Below are 20678 nucleotides of genomic sequence, written 5' to 3' on the forward strand. Positions count from 1 at the left end.
AAGGCAGGGAGCAAGATTAAAAAAACATCATACCAATAAAAAATTATTTCCATTTTTATAGGTTCAGAAGGTGTGGAGGAAATCAAAAGACATCTTTTTTTTGCAAATATTGACTGGAATGTAAGTCGAGTATATAGTTTGTCATTGAATAACTTTATATTAATATGAGTAAAAAACTGAAGAGTAAATATGTTCATTGTTTCTAATTTAAATAACAAGTCAGTGGAATGTTTACATATTTAAGTGAATGAAAATTACTTTAATGTAATTCCTTATTAATTTTTCCCCACTGTAGGACCATGAGCTTTTCAAAAAGGGGGTTTCCCAGCAAAGAAGACTTTCATATAAGATATTCTCTGTGTCTATCAAAAACATATCAATTTTAGCAAGTTAGATTGTTAGACAAGATTAAATTTTTACACTCAATTATAGGAGCCATAAACAGTACATTTAATGTATATTTTATGTGAAAATAAAATATTTTAGTTGAAATATATTTCTTGAAAATAGTCTATTGATTTTGAACATTATTAGTTACTTCTGCATGGCAACATTGTAATATATTCTGTATGGTTATATTATCAGTGAGAATTCAAATCCGTTTTTGATACTCAAAATTGTACATCATTATCCTTTGTGAATGCAACTTGTGGCATCACTGCTGTGTTTAATGGCCTTGCTAGATTTTGAACATTACCTCTCAAAATTTTATAATTTTATTAACAGCTATTTGAAGGCTGTTGAAATTTCTTTTATGAGATTATGAGTCTTTTACTAAGGACTGTGAATATTCGGCTTTACCTTACAAAGTATAATAATTTTTTAAAATCTTAATATGTTTTTATGTTACTCTGTTGTTTCTCTTAGAAATTATATAAAAGAGAAGTTCAACCTCCTTTCAAGCCTGCTTCTGGAAAACCAGATGATACTTTTTGTTTTGATCCTGAATTTACTGCAAAAACACCTAAAGGTAATTAATGCATGTTTATGTATAAAATCAGGGCTTTTATTCCAGGAGATAGTTAAAAATAAACTATCTTCTTAGGTCAAAAACTAAAAGAATGATAAGTTTGCAGAGCATTGGTTTGCCCTTCTAGGACTATGGATTCTGTGTACAACATTATTTGAACACCTGTCCAGTAGAGGCTTTAAATGGGAAATATTTACCAGAAGAGCAGGGACTAGGGAAAAGGGTGGCAGTTTTTTTTTTTCTTATTTTATAAGTCCTTTGACATGCTAATGATTTATAGAGTAGGGGGTAGAAGATTAAACATGAAATATGTTACTCTGACTCTTACAGTTTATTTTTTTATTTTTTTTTTTTTTTTTGAGACAGAGTCTCACTCTGTTGCCCAGGCTAGAGTGAGTGCCGTGGCGTCAGCCTAGCTCACAGCAACCTCAAACTCCTGAGCTCAAGCGATCCTACTGCCTCAGCCTCCCGAGTAGCTGGGACTACAGGCATGCGCCACCATGCCCGGCTAATTTTTTTCTATATATATTTTTAGCTGTCCATATAATTTCTTTCTATTTTTAGTAGAGATGGGGTCTCGCTCTTGCTCAGGCTGGTCTCGAACTCCTGAGCTCAAACGATCCGCCCACCTCGGCCTCCCAGAGTGCTAGGATTACAGGCGTGAGCCACCGCGCCCGGCCTGATTCTTACAGTTTAGAATTTAATGTGGTTTACTTTTAGTATCATGTGTTTCATGCATTTATTTGACAAATATTGAATGCCTACTATGTAGTAAGCAATGAGGATACAGCAGTGAACAGAACAGATAAAAATTACTGACCACATGGAACATGTATATGAGTGGTGGGAGACAGAAAATATATAATAAATGAAACATATAATATGTCAGGTGGTGACATTTAATGGTTTCCTTTATATTTAAAAAATTATGACATCTTATATCATAAAATTTTTTGTAGTTCTAATTACATTTAATTATTTGAACATTAGATTCTCCTGGTTTGCCAGCCAGTGCAAATGCTCATCAACTCTTCAAGGGATTCAGCTTTGTTGCAACTTCTATTGCAGAAGAATATAAAATCACTCCTATCACAAGTGCAAATGTATTACCAATCGTTCAGGTAAATTCCACTTAATCACATTATTCAGTTTAGAGATATATCGGTTTGGGGATAATTATTTCTATTAGTTATTGCTAATGGATTTTTATTTTCTTTATTTTTTAGAGACAGGGTCTCATTTTGTAACCTGGGCTAGAGTGCAGTGGCACAATCATAGCTCACTGCAATCTCAAACTCCTGGGCTCAAGTGATCCTCCTGCCTCAGCCTCACCAGTAGCTGGGACTATAGCTGCATGCCACCACGTCTGTCTAATTTTTTTTTTTTTATTTTTTGTAGAGATGAGGTCTCACTATGTTGCCCAGGCTGGCCTCAAACTCTTGACCTCAAGTGATCCTCCCACCTCGGCCTCCCAAAGTGCTGGGATTACAGGTGTGAGCCACTGTACCCAGCCACTGGATTTTTAATAGTTTTTTAAAAAGTGATTTTTAACTTCTTTTTTTGTCTCTTGGTATAATCATGAGTTAAGATGTCTCTATATATTTTGGAAAAGATCACACAGTAGTGACCTTTAAATATATTTATGAGGTCTGTTGTGAAGAAAATGTAAAGATTATGCATAAGATAATTGATTTATTGTATTGGCCTTGGGGATCCAGAAAGCCTACAATTTACAATTGGTTCAGAATATGTTTAAGCCATTTATAAATATTGATAAAACTTCTCTAGAATGAGTTATTCTTGATTTCTTTTAAGATTTAAGATGAATGTATATTTAGGACAAAAGATAGAAAATGTGAAACTGTTTCATTCTCCTTAGTATTTTACTTTTTTTAAAAAAACAGATAAATGGAAATGCGGCACAATTTAGTGAAGTATATGAATTGAAAGAGGATATTGGTGTTGGCTCCTATTCTGTTTGCAAGCGATGCATACATGCAACTACCAACATGGAATTTGCGGTGAAGGTATTGTCTCTGAGCCTGACTTTTTGTTTTATGCGTGTAATTTAAATTATAAGTTTAGTGACAGACATTGTCAGTGGAACAAATGAAGATAAGAAAGATAAGATGATGAGAGAGAGCTCTAAGACTTAGTATTTTCACTTTGAGTTTTTTTCAAGGCTTTGTTTTGGAGGAATCATATATTTAATGACTTTTGTATTTAAATAATTTGAGCAATTGTGACAATTACAATCACATTTGAATCACATTATCATTTAGTGTAGTTTCAGTGAAATGGGATATAACATTAAAGAAAGTACACTGGTTTATTTTTTTCCTTTCTGTTAAGTTTTAGTTATAGGAAATTTTTAAATGTTAAGAGAAGTATTTGTTTAAAATGTAACCAAATTTAAAATATTTCATTTTTAGACAAAATAATTTATTTTTCTCTGAGATTTTTCTGTTATTTCTTAGATCATTGACAAAAGTAAGCGTGATCCTTCAGAGGAAATTGAAATTTTGATGCGCTATGGACAACACCCCAATATTATCACTTTAAAAGATGTAGGTATTTTAAAATCTAGGTATCAGCTAAGCTGATGAAGTTATGACCTGGAACTTTATTCTTCTTATTGAAATTTTGTATATCTGTGATATATTTCATTTCATGCCACAAAATTCCAGAATCCTTACATTTGCCACTTTGATAGTTTTGTCCTATGATTCTACACTCCTAATCTTCTTACAGAATATCAAAAATGAACTAGGATGGTTGCTAAATAAGAGTGTCCTAATTAGTTGAATATATTCTGACTGGTTAGTTAACATTGTAACTAGCACCATTTACCATTTATTATTCTGTAGTGCTGTAAGTATAGAAGATACAGGAGATTAGGAATCTGCCATATTCTTAGAGATTTTACTTTCTTTACTGTACAGCAGTTGACTATAGCATTAGGGATTGTTCTTTGAGTGAAATGATATTAGTCTATCATTTTTTAAATGAATATATAATTCATATTAATAGATGTACCTGAATGCTGACTTTTCACATAAGGAGATAATGTTCTTTTCTCTTTAGAGAAGACAGAAAAATAAGTCATCATATTGATCAGTTTTTTTCACATGATATACGCATTTTGGTTTGTAATATTTAAACAATAGTTTAGATTTGTATATATAGATGTATATCTAACATGCCCTGAGTGAAAAGGGTATACATATTTTTTATTTATTCTCCTATATATACTATTTTAATTCAACAAACATTTAAGACACTATTTCAGATAATGGACTGAGGGTATAAAAACAAATAATATATTTACTTTTAGAAGGAAGCTTACTGTTAGAGAAGTAGCTATCATACAGTAAAAAATAAGATAGATATCATTTGAGAGACACAGAGTTCTGTTTTTTCATTTACATTCTTTGATGACCTATAACCTACAACTTGAAAAGTTAATAAAATTATATGTTTAGCATGGTCTCACAGGACCGTGTAGGAGGTTGTTTAGCTGACTCAACCTTCAGTACAGCCTGTACCACGTTAACCGTAAAGGATTAATGTCTTTTTTTTTTAATACTAGAGGTTTAGTAGAAAAGCAAATACAATTGAAGCATTTTATAATTATAATTATAAATAACATTTTAAAACTGCATTCTTTTTTAGGTCTTTGATGATGGTAGATACATTTACCTTGTTACGGATTTGATGAAAGGAGGAGAACTACTTGATCGGATTCTCAAACAAAAATGTTTCTCAGAACGAGAGGCTAGTGATGTGTTGTATGTAGTAACTAAGACAGTTGACTATCTTCATTGTCAAGGAGTAAGTTGTAGTTATATTGTTCCTTGCAATTCTGGGACCTACATCTTTATAAAATTACATATAGGACATGATGCTACCTAAAATGAACTGCTTTTTCTGTCACATAAATTTTTATAGAGACTATCCTAATAAAACTCATAATGTAGCAAAGGTTATAGATTTAGGAAATTGGCTAATGCTTTATTAATTCTCTTCTTTCTGCCTGTTGGCCCTGATTTAATAGCACATTAATATTAAAAGTTGTGTGAATTTTATAAATGTACCTAACCTTGACTTTGAAATTATTAAACCTAATCAAACTTAAAAGTGAAACATAAAAGAATTAACCATAGACATATTGTGAATATTATTCAAATTGTACAATACCTAACATATAAAGTTCTGTCAGAAATAGAACTGTACATCTTGACCCTTGCCAACTCTTCCCCTAAATACAGTAAGAAATTTATATTCTAAACATTTGATGTATTAATACATGAAATTTTGTTGTGGAGACGCAGGCTTGTTATTTTGCTTCCTAAGTCTTGATAAAGAAGGCAAATGAATCGAGTTATACAAAAGTCAGCTTTTCTGTTCATGTCCTTTTCCCACTTTTTAATGGGGTTGTTTGATTTATTTCTTGGTGATTTTCCTCAGTTCTATATAGATTCTAGTTGTCAGCCCTTTATCGGATGTGTAGCATGCGAGTATTTCCTCCCATTCTGTAGGTTGTCTGTTTGCTCTCATGATAGTGTCCTTGGCTGTGCTTTTTAATTGATCAGGTCCCATTTATTTATTTTGTTGTTGCTATGATTGCCTTTGGGGTCTTCTTCATAAATTCTATGCCTAGGCCAATGTCTATAAGAGTTTTTCCAACATTTTCTTCTAGAATTCTTATAGTTTCACGCCTTAGATTTAAGTCTGTTATCCACCATGAGTTGTTTTTTTTTTTTTTTTTGTGAGAGGTGAGAGGAGTGGATCCTGTTTCAACCTTCCACATGTGGTTATTCAATTTACCAGCACCATTTACTGAATAAGGATTCTTTTCCTCAGTGTATGTTTTTGTCTGCTTTGTCAAAGATTAGATGGCTATATGAGGATGGTTTTATATCTGAGTTCTCTGTTCTGTTCCATTGGTCTGTGTCCCTGTTCTTGTGCCAATATCATGCTGTTTTAGTTACTATAGTCTTGTAGTATAACGTGAAGTCTGGAAAATTGATGCCTCCCAATTTGTTGTTTCTGATAAGATTTCTTTTGCTCTACGGGGTCTTCTCTGGTTCCATACAAAGCGTAGAATTATTTGTTCTAGATCTGAGAAAAATTATGTTGGTATTTTAATAGAGATTGCATTGAATCTGTAGATCATTTTGGGTAGTATAGACATTTTAACAATGTTGATTCTGCCGACCCATGAGTATGATGTGGTTTTCCACCAGTTTACATCCTCTGCTATTTCCTTCCTTAGTGTTTCCAGGTTCTCCCTGTAAAGGTCTTTTACCTCTTAGTTAAATATATTCCTAGGTATTTTATTCTCTTTGTTGCTATTGTGAAGGGTATTGAGTCTTTGATTTGAGTCTCAGTTTGACTGTTGTTGGTGAATAAAATGCCTCTGATTTGTGTGTATTGATTTTCTAACCTGAGATTTGTTGAATTTGTTTATCAATTCCAATAGTCTCATGGCAGAATCTTTGGCATTTTCTACATAGAAGATCATATCTTCAGCAAAAAGCGATAGTTTGACCTCTTCTGCCCCCATTTGGATGCCTCTGATTTCCTTCTCTTGTCTAATTGCTCTGACTAGGACATCCAGCACTATGTTAAATAGAAGTGGTGGTAGAGGGCAACCTTGTCTGATTCCAGTTCTAAGCGGGAATGCTTTCAGTCTTTCCCCGTTTAGTATGACGTTGGCTGTGGGTTTGTCATATGTGGCTTGTATCATTTTTGGGTAACTCCTTTCTGTGGCTATTTTGTTAAGCGTGCTTATCATAAAATGTTGCTGAATTTTGTCAAATACTTTTTCTGAGTCTATTGAGAGCATCATATATGGTCTTTATTTTTACTTCAATTTATGTGTTGAATTACATTTATCGATTTGCATATGTTGAACCATCCCTGCATCTCTGGGATGAAGCCCACTTCGTCATGATGGATTATTTTTTTTGATAAGCACCTGAATTCTGTTTGCTAGGATTTTGTTGAGAATTTTTACATCTATATTCATAAGGGATATTGGTCTGTAGTTTTCTTTTTTGTTGCATCTTTTCCTGTTTTTGGTATCGGGGTGATGTTGGCTTCATAAAACCTATTGGGAAAGATTCCTTCCTTCTCGATGTTGTTGAATAATTTCTCAGGATAGGGACCAGTTCTCCTTTGTAAGTCTGGTAAAATTTGAGTGTGAAGCCACCTGGCCCAGGACTTTTCTTTTTAGGAAGGTTTTTTATTGCTGCTTCAATTTCAGTCCTTGATACTGGTCTGTTCAGGAATTTTGTTTGTTCCTAGATTGTTCCCAGGGAGACTGTGTGTTTCTCAGAATTTGTCTTTTTCTTCCATGTTTCAAAACAAGACAGACTAATGGCCAAAAAACATATGAAAACATGCTCAACATCTCTAATCATCAGGAAAATGCAAATCAAATCCGCAATGAGATATCACTTTACTCCAGTGAGAATGGATTTTATCAAAAAGTCCTAAAGCAATAAATGTTGGCATGGATGTGGAGGGATAGAAATGCTCATACACTGCTGGTGGGACTGCAAATTAGTACAACTTTTGTGGAAAGTACTATGGAGATACCGCAAAGAGCAAAAAGTAGAACTGCCATTTTATCCAGTAATCCCGTTACTGGGCATCTACCCAAAGGAAAAAAAAAGACACCGGCATTAGAATGTTTATAGTAGCACAATTCACAGTAGCAAAGGTGTGGAAACAAGCTAAGTGCCCATCAATATATGAGTGGATTAATAAAATGTGACACACACATACACACACACACACACCCCGTGGAGTTCTACTCAGCCACAAAAATAAATGGTGATCTAGCACCTCTTGTATATTCTAGAAAGAGCTTGAGCCCATTCTACTAAGTGAAATATCACAAGAATGGAAAAACAAGCACCATATGTACTCACCATCTAATTGGTATTATGTGCACATATAGTGGCAACATTCATCGAGTGTCAGGCAGGTGGGAGTGGGGATGAGGGGATGGGTATATTGACACCTAATAGGTGTGGTACACATCGTCTGGGGGATGGACATGCTTTAAGCTCTGACTCAAGTGGGGCAAAAACAATATATGTAACATAAACATTTGTAACCCTGTAATATGGTGAAACAAAAAAGTAAACTTTTATTATATATAGCTGTACAAGGAAACAATGTAGCAAATAATTTAAAAATGTAAAATTTGAATCAGTCATAATAGTGGATACTACTTACTTAACAATAAACAATTAAAAATGACAATTCAGAATTGAAACTGAAAAGTCTAAATGGGCCTCTTTTATAATTAATAAAAATAAGCTGGTATTCAGTTTTGTGTGTGGTTTAATGAAGTGCATTTTCAGTATTTTGAAATGAATTATGTAGTGCTAAAGGAGTAGTTCTATTACAATTTAATTTCTTGGTTGTCTCTAGCAACACTCTGTAAAGTGAAGCAAGACCAAAATTTTTGAAAGGAAGAAAATAATAAGCATATCTTTTTTATTATTCTATAAACCTTCCAGTTTTTACATCAATTAATTAATAGCAGACACACATTGAGCATTTCTGCATGTTAGTCATTGTAAAAGGTATTGCAGAATCAAATATGAGTAAGACTTGGTTCTTGTCCTTAAAGAGTTTTCAGTGTAGTAAACTCTGATTAACAGTAAGGCTAGATTAAATGAAGTGGATAGTTGTAGCAGAAAAATCATCACGTAGGGAATTTCAGAATTTTTTCTGGTTCTACATCTTTTTTTTTTTTTTTTTTGAGACAAAGTCTTGCTCTGTTGCCTTGGCTGGAGAGCAGTGGCAAGCTCAAACTCCTAGACTCAAGCTATCCTCCTGCGTCAGTCTCCCCAGTGGTCCTCCAGGCCAGAAAGACTGTGGGTTTTTCCACAAGTGTCTTCACCACCACTGTGTACCATAGGAACTGCACTTAACCTCAGGCTAAAAGCCACAGAACCTACTTCTAGTTCTATATCTTTTTTTTTTTTTTTTTGAGACAAAGTGTTGCACTGTTACCTTGGCTGGAGTGCAGTGGCAAGCTCAAACTCCTGGGCTCAAGCTATCCTCCTGCGTTAGTCTCCCTAGTAGCTGGGACTACAGGCGTGCCATCATGCCCAGCTAATTTGTATAGCTCCCTGTATTCCCTCCTTCAACTAAGTGTGTACTTCTCACCATAGTCTATCTGCTTCTGTTCACTCTCCAGTACCTTGAGGTAGTTGATTTTTTTTTATTATATCCAGGTTTTATAATTGTTTACTACAGGGAAGTGGGTGTTGGGTAGGGTCTTAGTCCATTATATCCAAAAGTGGATCTGAGAATTGAGTTTGGATATTTTTGAGATTGGAAGTGGTTAACAAAACTGGTGGCTTAATAGAAACTAGAATGTCTATCTGATAGAGATAATTTCCTGTGTATATTTTTGGCTGTTAAGATTGGATAAAATGTAATTCCAAAATCTTATAATTGGGAAAGTTTCTTTTTTTGGAAATACATTTAAAATGTTTTATTTTGTAGATATTTAGTTATAGAAATTTAATGCTTTTTTTCTTTTATGTTCAAGGTTGTTCATCGTGATCTTAAACCTAGTAATATTTTATATATGGATGAATTGGCCAATGCAGATTCAATTAGGATCTGTGATTTTGGGTTCGCAAAACAACTTCGAGGAGAAAACGGCCTTCTCTTAACTCCATGTTATACTGCAAACTTTGTAGCACCTGAGGTATTCTTTAAAACCTTCAGTATTTTCCTTTCATTTTTTTTTCCTTTAGTTGAATGTATATGATGTCATGTATATGTTATAGTAGGTAGGTAAAAGCTGAGTTATCTTGTCCTTTCCCAACTATAAAGCTCTTTAAATCAGTGAATTCTAATAACCTCTAATATAAATATTCACACTAGTAACTGGCATCTAAAACCAGCCTGAATGTAATAATCAGACTATTATTTTTCTATTGAGTTATATAGATAACATAACCATTTTAGAACTGGAAGGTAGGGTAAAGACAGCCACAACTTCAATATATTACATATCCTACAGGAGGAAACTGAGACTCAAATTACTTAAATGGCTTACTCAAGACCCAACATTGACTTAGTAACAAAGCTAGGATAGATTATCATATGTTTTAGTTTGTGCTGAACATGAGATAATTTATATCAGTTAGCATTAAACATAACAACATATGGGGCAGTGCCATTCCCTAATGTCTTTGGGATCTTCTAATTCCTGGAGAAAATAGCCTCACTGGGTTTTATTTTTTTATCAGCATTAGGGATTCTTCTTGGAAAATAACATTTATACATATATCTTAGGAGGGAGAGCCAGGAAAGGTGAGATGGAGGGGCTCAGAAGTATAGATTGCACATCTGGGAAGCTACAGCAGTCAGTTCTGACCATGGGAATGGGCACTTTGACAGTATCTACTTCCACAGTAGTGAAAAACAAATCAAGGGATGGCATTGGCCATATAAATTCTTTATAAGTTTTGTTTGTAAGTTAGGAACTTTTCATGTATGTTATGGATAATGCTAACAGATGTAAATTATCACATGTTCCTCAAATCAAAATACCTAAAACTCTTCAGGTTTAAAAAAATTGAATTTGCCAAATCAGAGGACAAGCAAAGTAAAATAATTTGAAGATGAATTCCTAGCTCATATACACATTTTATTTTATTTTTATATCAAATACTCCTTTTCAGAGTAATATTACACACTATATATATCAATATAAGCCATTTGTATTTTAATATCAATCAATCTATATTTTAAAGTAGCTACTAGAAAATAATTTTTCCAATAATGAAAATAGAAATATAGAAAAATAGCTTTCTAATAATGAAAAGTTTTCATTGTAAAATTATAAAATCTTGCTTTAGGATATTTATATTGAGGAACAGGCAGAGCACCTTCTTTATAGGCTTTTTAAATTTTTTTTATTGATACATAATAATTGTACATATTCATGGAGTACATGTTATATTTTGATACAAGCATATAACATATAATGATCAAATCAGGGTAATTGGGACATGATTCACCTGAAACATTTATCATTGCTTTATGTTGGGAACATTTGAAAACTTCTAGCTATTTTGAAATATAATAAATTATTGTTAACTATAGTTGCCCTATTACACTATTGAACACCAGAACTTTTTCCTTCTATTTAACAGTATTACCCATTAACTAACACCTCTTCATTACCCCTTCCCTTTTGCCCCCAAAGAAATTATGTATATATCCAGGGAATGTGATTTAATCTGTATTTTAATAAAATTCATACAATATGTAATGTACACATTTTTATCATATTATAATACATAGAAACTATATTTACCAAAATAAAAATTGAGACACTTGATCCAATAAAGGGTTATTATACTGCCCTCAGCTATGTGAGATAATAGCCTGGACATAAAAAAATGTTAACTTTTCTAGAACATTTCAATGGATTTATATGATAGGAGAGAATATTTGAGATTAGTGTTCTTCTGTTAAATATAGGTTATATGCTCATCATAAATATTCAATAGATTTATGCAGTAGACATAACAGCAGAGTAAGGAATAACCATTTTAATGGTCAGATTCTTAATATTGACTTAATTTTGTAGACCTAGACTCCTTGGTATTATGGAAGCTTCTCACTGGAGAAGGATTAGGGGTGAATATGTCCCAAATGAACATCTCAAAAACAGACATTAAAATGAAAAATATACAGTATGTCTCTGTTTACATTAATGGGGTAAACATTTTTAAATGAGTGAAAATCCACAGAGTAGAATATAGCCCATTGATGCTTTTTATCCCAACAAACATCCACTGTAGTAAGACACTTTCACCATTGTAATAGTGAAGGTTTTCAGGTGGGCATGTGGAGACCATTTCTCCATAACTCGTGCCTGAACTACCTTTGGCTAGTATTTGTATTTTCAAAATGCTTTGAAAGGTTTATTATTGAGTGCTGAAGCCCCTGCTAGCAATCAATAAATATTTGTAAAGTATTATGAATAAATTACAGAGGTCATTTTTCTAAGGTTTGTTTTTAAAATTTTCAGGATATATATATTGCCCATGCCCTCCCCATCCCCCCGAAACTGAGCTTCAACTTTTGTACCCCCATAATAAGCTGAAATAAAATAAAAATAAAATTTTCAGACCCTTTCAACAGTTATTAGTGAAATATATATGTATATATGTAGATACACACACAAGCACACACATATATATATATATACATATATATATATAAAATGCCATTCTCTTTTAAACTAGAATCAGAAGATTCAAGTATCCATGTAGACATTTCAGTAAATAATAGCATTTTTGAGGATATACTTATTTCATCACAGTGCATGAAGAGTTCTTATTTGCTAAAAGATCAACAGATTATTGCAATTTTAGCTTAGCAATAAGGAGAGAATATTCATTCACTTCTTAGGATATGCATCATTTCAATCAACCTTTAATGTTTACTTAGTATATGTGTTTTTCTAGTATACCTATGTTGTAAAAGTTAATATATTTCTAAAATGTTTTATTTTTTATAAAGATAATTCTATTTTTTTTATTTCAGGAAATCATGGGGGTACAAACATTTTAGTTACATGTTATGACTGTCACATCCCCACCATGATTTGAGACATGCCCTTTCCCCCCCTACAATGCTCACCGAGTCCATTAGTTGGGAGTTTACCCACCCCAACCCCCCTACCCCCAAAGAATATTACCACTGTATGAGCACCTTAGTGTTGATCAGCCAGTGCTAGTTTAATGGCAAATACATGTGGTACCTATTCTTCCATTCTTGTGATACCTCACTTTGGAGGATGGGCTCTAGCTCCATCCAGGAAAATATAAGAGGTGCTAGATCACCATCGTTTTTTATAATTGAGTAGTATTCCGTTGTACTATTGTTTTATTATTCAACTGATATTTAGTGTCTGTTTAAGTCTAAGAATGTTCCTGAATTCGTGGAGCTTATAGTAAAGTTGAAGGAGGCTTTGTCTGCAGCTCTTGATAAAGTAATTTTGAAGTTACATTTTTTTGCTCTTTCTCTGGGTTATCATATATTTTGCCCCAAGTAATATGATTTAATTTTAACTTTAGAGCAAAGGGAATGAGAATCTCTGTGTATGTTACTTTCTGCTGATTTGGGAAGCCAAATGAAAAAAAGATTATGGTATTGACTACTTTAATTGTGACTTCTATCTTTGTATTAAACTTGGTGCAAGTAAAAAGGTGTGAACCATACCCTCTGTGCTCTTTCACTCATCCCACTACACTGACTTGTTTCTTTTTTTTTTTTAATTTTAAAGAATTTATAAACAATAGAAATTTATTTGGCTCATGGTTCTGGAGGCTGGGAAGTCCAAGATCAGATCAAGTGACCATATCTGGTGAGGGCCTTGTTGCTGTCTCATCCCATTGTAGAAAGCATCACATGGTGAGAGAGAGCACACAAGAGAGCAAGAGGGGGCCAGACTCCCTTTTATAACAAGTCCACTCTTGTGATAACTAACCCACTCCCCTTTTTATATTTTTAATATTCTTATTTTTTATTTTTAATTTTTATGGATACATATTGTACATATTTATGGGGCACATGTCGTATTTGGATACAAGCATACAATGTGTAATAATCAAATCAGAACAATTGAGATATCCATCATCTCGACAATTTATCACTTCCTTGTGTTAGGAACATTCCGACACCTGTTCTCACTATTATAGGGTGTGGAGACTAGATCTATAACAAAAGTGGACTGCTTCTTCTTTACCCATACAAAATGTGTTTAAGTATGTGGTAAATCTAAAACAAGTTTTTTCATGGTCAACCCTATAAGCAATGTGACACTTCCTGTGCAACTCTGTCCTTCTCATAACTAGGAAGATTATGGGAGTATAAAATACCTATAGCTGACTTGCTGATTAGCCCTCACCTGCCCGACTAGTTAGTAAGTAGTGGCTCTCAACCTTGGCTGTGCATTGGATCACCTGGGAAGCTTTAAAAAAGCTTACTAAGGGAACCAGGGAAAACATGGTGATGCCCAGAAGTGTAAAAGGTGATGAGAAAAGGAAAGATAGGGGAATAAAAACAGTAGAAGTTTGTGTTTTACTACAGTATTACTTTACAGTACAGTTTTGCTTTAGTTGTACCTTGTTATTTATTAGGTTCTTTGTAATCTCTACTTGTATTATTTACATAAGCCAATTTTATTTATTTATATATATTATATATATATATATATATATATATATATATATATGTGCTCCCCAACCCCTGGGCCACAGACTGGTACTGGTCTATGGCCTGTTAGAAACTGGGCCACACAGCAGGAAGTTAGTGGTGAGTGAGTGAGCAAAGCTTCATCTGTATTTATAGCTGCTCCCCATTGCTCACGTCACTGCATAAGCTCCATCTCCTTTCAGATCAGCAGTGGCATTAGATTCTCATAGGAGCACAAATCCTATTGTAAACTGTGCATCTGAGGGATCTAGGTTGCACGCTTCTTATGAGAACCTAATGCCTGATGATCTGAAGCAGAGCTGACGTGGTGATGCTATCGCTGGGGAGCAGCTGCAAATACAGATTATCATTAGCAGAGAGGTGAGGTTTTACTGCACAATAATTGTAATGTGCTTGAATCATCCCAAAACCATCCCCCACCCCCAGTCTGTGGAAAAATTATCTTCCATGAAACTGGTCTCTGGTGCCAAAAAGGTTAGGGACCACTGATAAATATATATATTTGATATCCTCTTTAGCGTCTCAATCTTGTGCACATGTGTGCTTTTATAAATATACTTTGATTAGGAAAAAGCATTATATCTCAAATCTTTAGTTAGTTACAGACTCATTATTCATGTCTGACAATTGTCAAAGCCAAACATTAATATTTTAGCCTTTTACACATGATCAGTCCATGCTGGTGGTTATGCAGTCCCCAGTGTTAAGGCATTAATAATGTTTCCATTTTGTTCCTATGCCTAGAGGCTTTAGCAGTGGGCTTGTTTTCTAAATGACAAAAAGGCCTCATTTCATCTCTCTATTTTTCTAACAAACTCTATTAACTTCATAGAGAAATATTATGTGAATACATCATAAAGATATTATTTGATTTTTATTAACTCTGGCCCCAAGAACAAAAAACAGCTGCCTAAATTATTGTATGAAAAATTAATGGAGCCATTTAGAATTTATCAAATGTATGTCTGTGGTCCAAAAAATATACTGATCCTTTCAGGACATCAGTCTTGTACCTAAAATATAAATTCATACTGCTTTGGTAAGATCATATATTATCTTACTATCTCTTGTGTAATAAGGAAACAATTATAGATATTCAAAGTACAGGCTCTAGAGTAAGAATGGCTGCTCTATTACTAGTTTTTTTGATGTTGGGCAAGTTATTTAACATTCACGTCAGTTTCCTCATCCTCAAAATTAGAATAATAATCCCTACCTCATAGAGTCAGTGTCAGAATTGAAAGCCTTAGTACTGTGTATAGTATATATTAAACTCTCTGTACATGTCTGTGTATCTGGTTTCCTAAGAGGAGGAATGAAAGATGCATTGAGGTCAGAGATCATGACTTACAAGGTTGTTTTTTTGGCATGGCTCATGTTAATCACCTTATAATAATATCCATTTATTCAATGTTTGCTAATTGCAGAAGACTTTACTTTTAACATTAAGTAAATAAAATAATGTAAGTTTTTATATTGTGAACATTTGTTAAATTATTAGAAGCAAAACAACTTTCTTTTAAATGAGAAAATTGAGTTTATATTGAGTAATACCATATAATGACTGTTTCTTTCTTAGGTTCTTATGCAGCAGGGATACGATGCTGCTTGTGATATTTGGAGTTTAGGAGTCCTTTTTTACACAATGTTGGCTGGGTAAGAAGCTTATATACTCAAAAGTGTTCACATTGTTATTTGAATTTCACTTGTATATCTTCATCTAGAAAGTGGACAGATGAAAATAACTTGAAGAGAAATGCTACTGACATTTTAAAATATATATTTTACTTATTAAAAAACATAAAGTAATATGTATAATGAGGCACTTTTAAGATATGGTAATTAAAAGGCTGTTTTCAACTAGAACTAAAACTTTAAAAATAAAACATGCATTTTTATTTTGATTTTTTACATTGAGTGCATTATTTCTTGAAAATGTTTACTCAGTCATAAAATAATTGCATGTTTCACCAGGAACTTGCCCACTGAATTTGTTGATATTGAGTTAATTTTTTCTTAAAAACTTGAATTCTGGCTCTCTTGGCAATAGAGATTTAGTAAGATTGTACAAATCTAAATAGTAACAATGCTAAACTTCAGAAACTCACACAGCTGCTGTCCCTTAAAAGGATAAAGGAAAGCTCAAAAGAAATGTAATAACAATTAGACTATGTTATTGTTGGTAATTAACAATACAAGTGCTATCTTACTCTTAGTAATGAGTAGCACTTTTATTATATTTAGAACTGAAAACTTAAGGCTGCAGACATTATTCTAAGAGAGTTTTAATAGAGAAAAAGGCCAGGTTTAAAGTATTTATAATGTACCCAGGTGTGATGTTTTAAAGAGTGCATTTAATATGCTTGGCATTTAAGAGCTTTATGTTATAAAAAGGGCGACTCTAAATTATTTATTGGCTTGGTGATAATTACATATGTAAGTATATTTCATGCACTTTTAGATAATACAAATGTATGCAGAATATTTAGTTATAGACCACAGCAAGTGCTTAAGTTAAGGGTAGCTAAAGTTTGCATTCCAAATGCAATTAACATTATTGGTTTTAAACCATGGGATACCATTCCCCTTGTTGCTTTCAAATATTTACTTTATGACTAAACAAAAAGTGATTGTGTATGTATAAGTGTGTCTGTTTAGTGTTATTTCACCTTAATTGTTACATGAGGAGATTAAGACATTAACAGATTAAGATATGTTCCTCATACTTTTAACAATAAATCAGTCTTCTCATTCTCCAATTTGAATAGCAATTTCAGTTCCCTCTGTTAAAATGGTACAAAAATGAATACTTTTTGTCTTTCTCTAATTAATTTTAAAAACTATTTAACTTTATGTATTCATCTTCTAATCCATGAATGTTAATCTACATAATTTCGATGGCTATGGAATTTTTTAATACAAATATTTAACCAACTCATTTTCATAGATATTAAATAAAAGTATTAACCTGTACTGATAATATTCATAAAATATTAATGAATAAATCAAACCAATAAATACATTATAAATATATAAAATTAACATGTTCTTCTTAGTAGTTATATTTGTTTGCTAACTTATATCTAGGAGAATATAAAATTTGTATGTTTTATTCTGGTCTGGTTTTAAGACTGTAGCTTTACATGAAAAGCCACCTTTATTTTATTTTACATGGATCAAAGACGAAAGAATTGATGTAGGCAAGATTTTCCATTTTATCAAATAATTTGTTAAGATTAAATTCATTGTTTGAAATATAAAATTTGCTATTAACAGTGAGGGGAAATGTTACATGCTATTCTTAATTTGCTGTAGTAAATATTTCATGGAGTCTTATATTCATCATTTTTAATTATATGTATGTTAGCCTCTCATGTCTGTTAAAAATCTATTTTATTAATAGCTATACTCCATTTGCTAATGGCCCCAATGATACTCCTGAAGAGATACTGCTGCGTATAGGCAATGGAAAGTTCTCTTTGAGTGGTGGAAACTGGGACAATATTTCAGATGGAGCAAAGGTATAAATTGTAAATATGATTTGTTCTGTTGCATTCATGTGAAATTGTGAAAATCTTTAAGTTATAGCCTAATGTTTATTTGCCGAGTATCTGATGGTATCATATTTCAGTATTTGTTTTTAATTAAGTCAACATCTTTGTGTGGATTGATAAAGGCAAAGGCTGACTTTTGTTTCTGCCATTTTTCTGGACCACCGTTCTTATCTATGTATATATGTGTGGAGAATATAAACTAGTTTCTATCTTAACCAACACCAAAAATATAAATCTGAGTAACAATACATATTTAAAGTCAACTAAAGTTTATGTCTACATTTAGTGTATTTTTATACATCTTTTTCTGTTTAGCACAGAAATGAATGATTGTGTAGATAATTTTTATAATGTTATTCTTAAAGAATATATATGGACTATTTATCAGTAGCACCTAGATATTTATTACTGATGTTAGAGCAGTCCAATAGATGCAATATAATGTCCAATATATAATAGTCTAATATAATGCAAGCCAGATATGTAATTTTAAAATTTCTAGTAGCTACTTAAAAACTAAAACAGTAAAATTAATTTTAATATGTTATTTCATCTACTATATCCAAAATATCCCTTCAAAATCTAACCAATGTAAAAATATTAGTGGAATATTTTACATCATATTTTCATACTGAGTCTTCAAAATATGGTGTGTAATTTACACTTACATGTCATGTGAATGTGAACTATGCACATTTTAATAGCCATGTGGCTAGTGACTGCCATATTAGGGCAGTTTCAGAGTAACTGACCTTATTTAATTTAGGGAAAAAAAATAATCAAGGCTTGACTACTAATTTCTTAAACTTGTAATTTTTAAATTTTAAGTTTTAAAATGAAAAATCCAAAGATTGTCAGCATGTAGCTTCCCAGGCCCTGAAGCTTTTAGGTTATGATTTGAAGTAGAATAAATTTTAAAGGCAAAAGTAATTCCTTATAGTTATTATAATATGTGCTAATGAAAAAAACAATCTCAAGAACACTAGCCAGTCTGTAGAGTATATCTCAAAGTAAGTGTCATATCTTAATCATTGTCAGAATAAATAAACCTTTTAAACATTAAAGAAACAAAGAAGGGACTGTATTTGGATCTTTTTTGTTTTTAATATCTATTTTTTAATTTAATACACATCAGTAAAGACTCTTGGATATATTACATTATTTATAGGGCAGGGAATAAGATGATCATGAGAAATTTGATTGTTAGAAAGCAAGGAATTGCTAAAAAAAAAAAAAAAAAAAAGAATGGGGGCATATTAAAAGCACAAAGAAGCCAATTAAAAGAGCTCCTAGTTACCAATGCTGAAATCATTGTGTTTGGATCTTTTTTTTAATTTTTTAAAGATTTTTATTTATTTATATTTTTTAAATTTCAGAATATTACAGAGTTACAAATGTTTATGTTACACATATTATCTTTGCCCCACCTGAGTCAAAACTACAAGCGTGTCTATCCCACAGACAGTGCACTCCATACCCATTTTGTGTGAATATACCCATCCCCTCCTCCCTCGTCCCACCTGCCTGACACCTGATGAATGTTACTACCATATGTGCGCATAAGTGTTGATCAATTAATATCAATTTTATGATGAGCACATGTGGTGCTTGTTTTTCAATTCTTGTGATACTTCACTTAGTAGAATGGGTTCCAGCTCCATCCAGGATAATACAGGAAGTGCTAGATAACCATTGATTTTTGTGGCTGAGTAGAACTCCATGGTATACAGATACCACATTTTATTAATCCAGTTTGATTAATCCACTCATGTATTGATGGGCACTTGGATTGTTTCCACATCTTTGCAATTGTGAATTGTGCTGCTATAAACATTCTAATGCAGATGCCTTTTTTATAAAATGTCTTTTTTTTTTTTTCCTTTGGGTTGATGCCCAGTAATGGGCTTGCTGGAATAATGGTAGTTCTACTTTTAGCTCTTTGAGGCATCTCCATATTACTTTCCATAGAGGTTGTACTAGTTTGCAGTCCCACCAGCAGCATGTAAGTGTTCCTCTCTCTCCGCATCTATGCCAGCACTTGTTGTTTTGGGACTTTTTGGTAAAAGGCATTCTCACTGGAGTTAAGTGATATCTCATTGTTGTTTTGATTTGCATTCCTCTGATGATTAGAGATGCTGAGCAATTTTTCATGTTTGTTGGCCATTAGTCTGTCTTGTTTTGAAAAGTTTCTGTTCATGTCCTTTGCCCACTTTTTAATGGGGTTGTTTGATTTTTTCTTGCTGATTTTCCTGAGTTCTTTCTTAATTCTAGCATAAGTATGACGTGTGTTGTAGTAGAATCAACACCTGATTGGAAGCCAGGGGAACTTAGTGCTATTTTTTTTTTATTTTGTACTAACTAGCTGTCTCAGTTTTCTCATCTGTAAAATGTGGGAACTAACTTCTCCCTTTGATTCCTTCTAACTCCAAAATTCCATTACTATGAATTTTGGTTTATTGAAAATTTGTCAGATTTCCCCATGTAAAGTGATTTAAACTACTAGTGCCTAAGGGATAATGCAAATTAAAGTTTGATTTTATTCTCACCTCTTATTTTAGTCTGGTAGCCTGGAGAAATTCCCATAGGAAAAGATATTGAGGGATATTGTTGAAATAGCTGACAAGGTCTTTCATGTAATCCCTTTTTAAGGATTAAGTGACTTTAACACTATCTTTGAAAACTTTTCTGGGAGCTATGAGAACCTTTTAAGAAACTATTTGCACATTTTAATGGTTCTTTTATTTTTTGGTCTGTTTGCTTTAAATTCGTCATGAAAGTAAACTATTGTTCAGTTGCCCATAAACCCTTAAACTCTAGTACTCTTTAGTTATGAGAATGGTGGCATTTGCTGTTATTTCATGGTAATTGTTTTACTTAATCAT

General features: G+C 32.7%; 1 protein-coding gene across 3 annotated transcripts in view; it reads left to right on the forward strand.

The window, feature by feature from the left end:
- Positions 1–20678, forward strand: part of RPS6KA6 (ribosomal protein S6 kinase A6) — a 152392-nt gene that overhangs the window by 103233 nt on the left and 28481 nt on the right. For all 3 annotated transcript variants that reach the window (XM_069464365.1, XM_069464366.1, XM_069464367.1), the window contains 9 exons: positions 62–120; positions 868–970; positions 1961–2091; positions 2875–2997; positions 3448–3537; positions 4643–4801; positions 9549–9710; positions 15822–15898; positions 17646–17763. In XM_069464365.1, coding sequence (XP_069320466.1) covers positions 62–120; positions 868–970; positions 1961–2091; positions 2875–2997; positions 3448–3537; positions 4643–4801; positions 9549–9710; positions 15822–15898; positions 17646–17763 — 1022 coding nt within the window. The remainder of the gene's footprint in view (positions 1–61; positions 121–867; positions 971–1960; positions 2092–2874; positions 2998–3447; positions 3538–4642; positions 4802–9548; positions 9711–15821; positions 15899–17645; positions 17764–20678) is intronic.

The sequence above is a fragment of the Eulemur rufifrons genome, chromosome 30, assembly GCF_041146395.1.
Source record: "Eulemur rufifrons isolate Redbay chromosome 30, OSU_ERuf_1, whole genome shotgun sequence".
NCBI classification, from domain to species: Eukaryota; Metazoa; Chordata; class Mammalia; order Primates; family Lemuridae; genus Eulemur; species Eulemur rufifrons.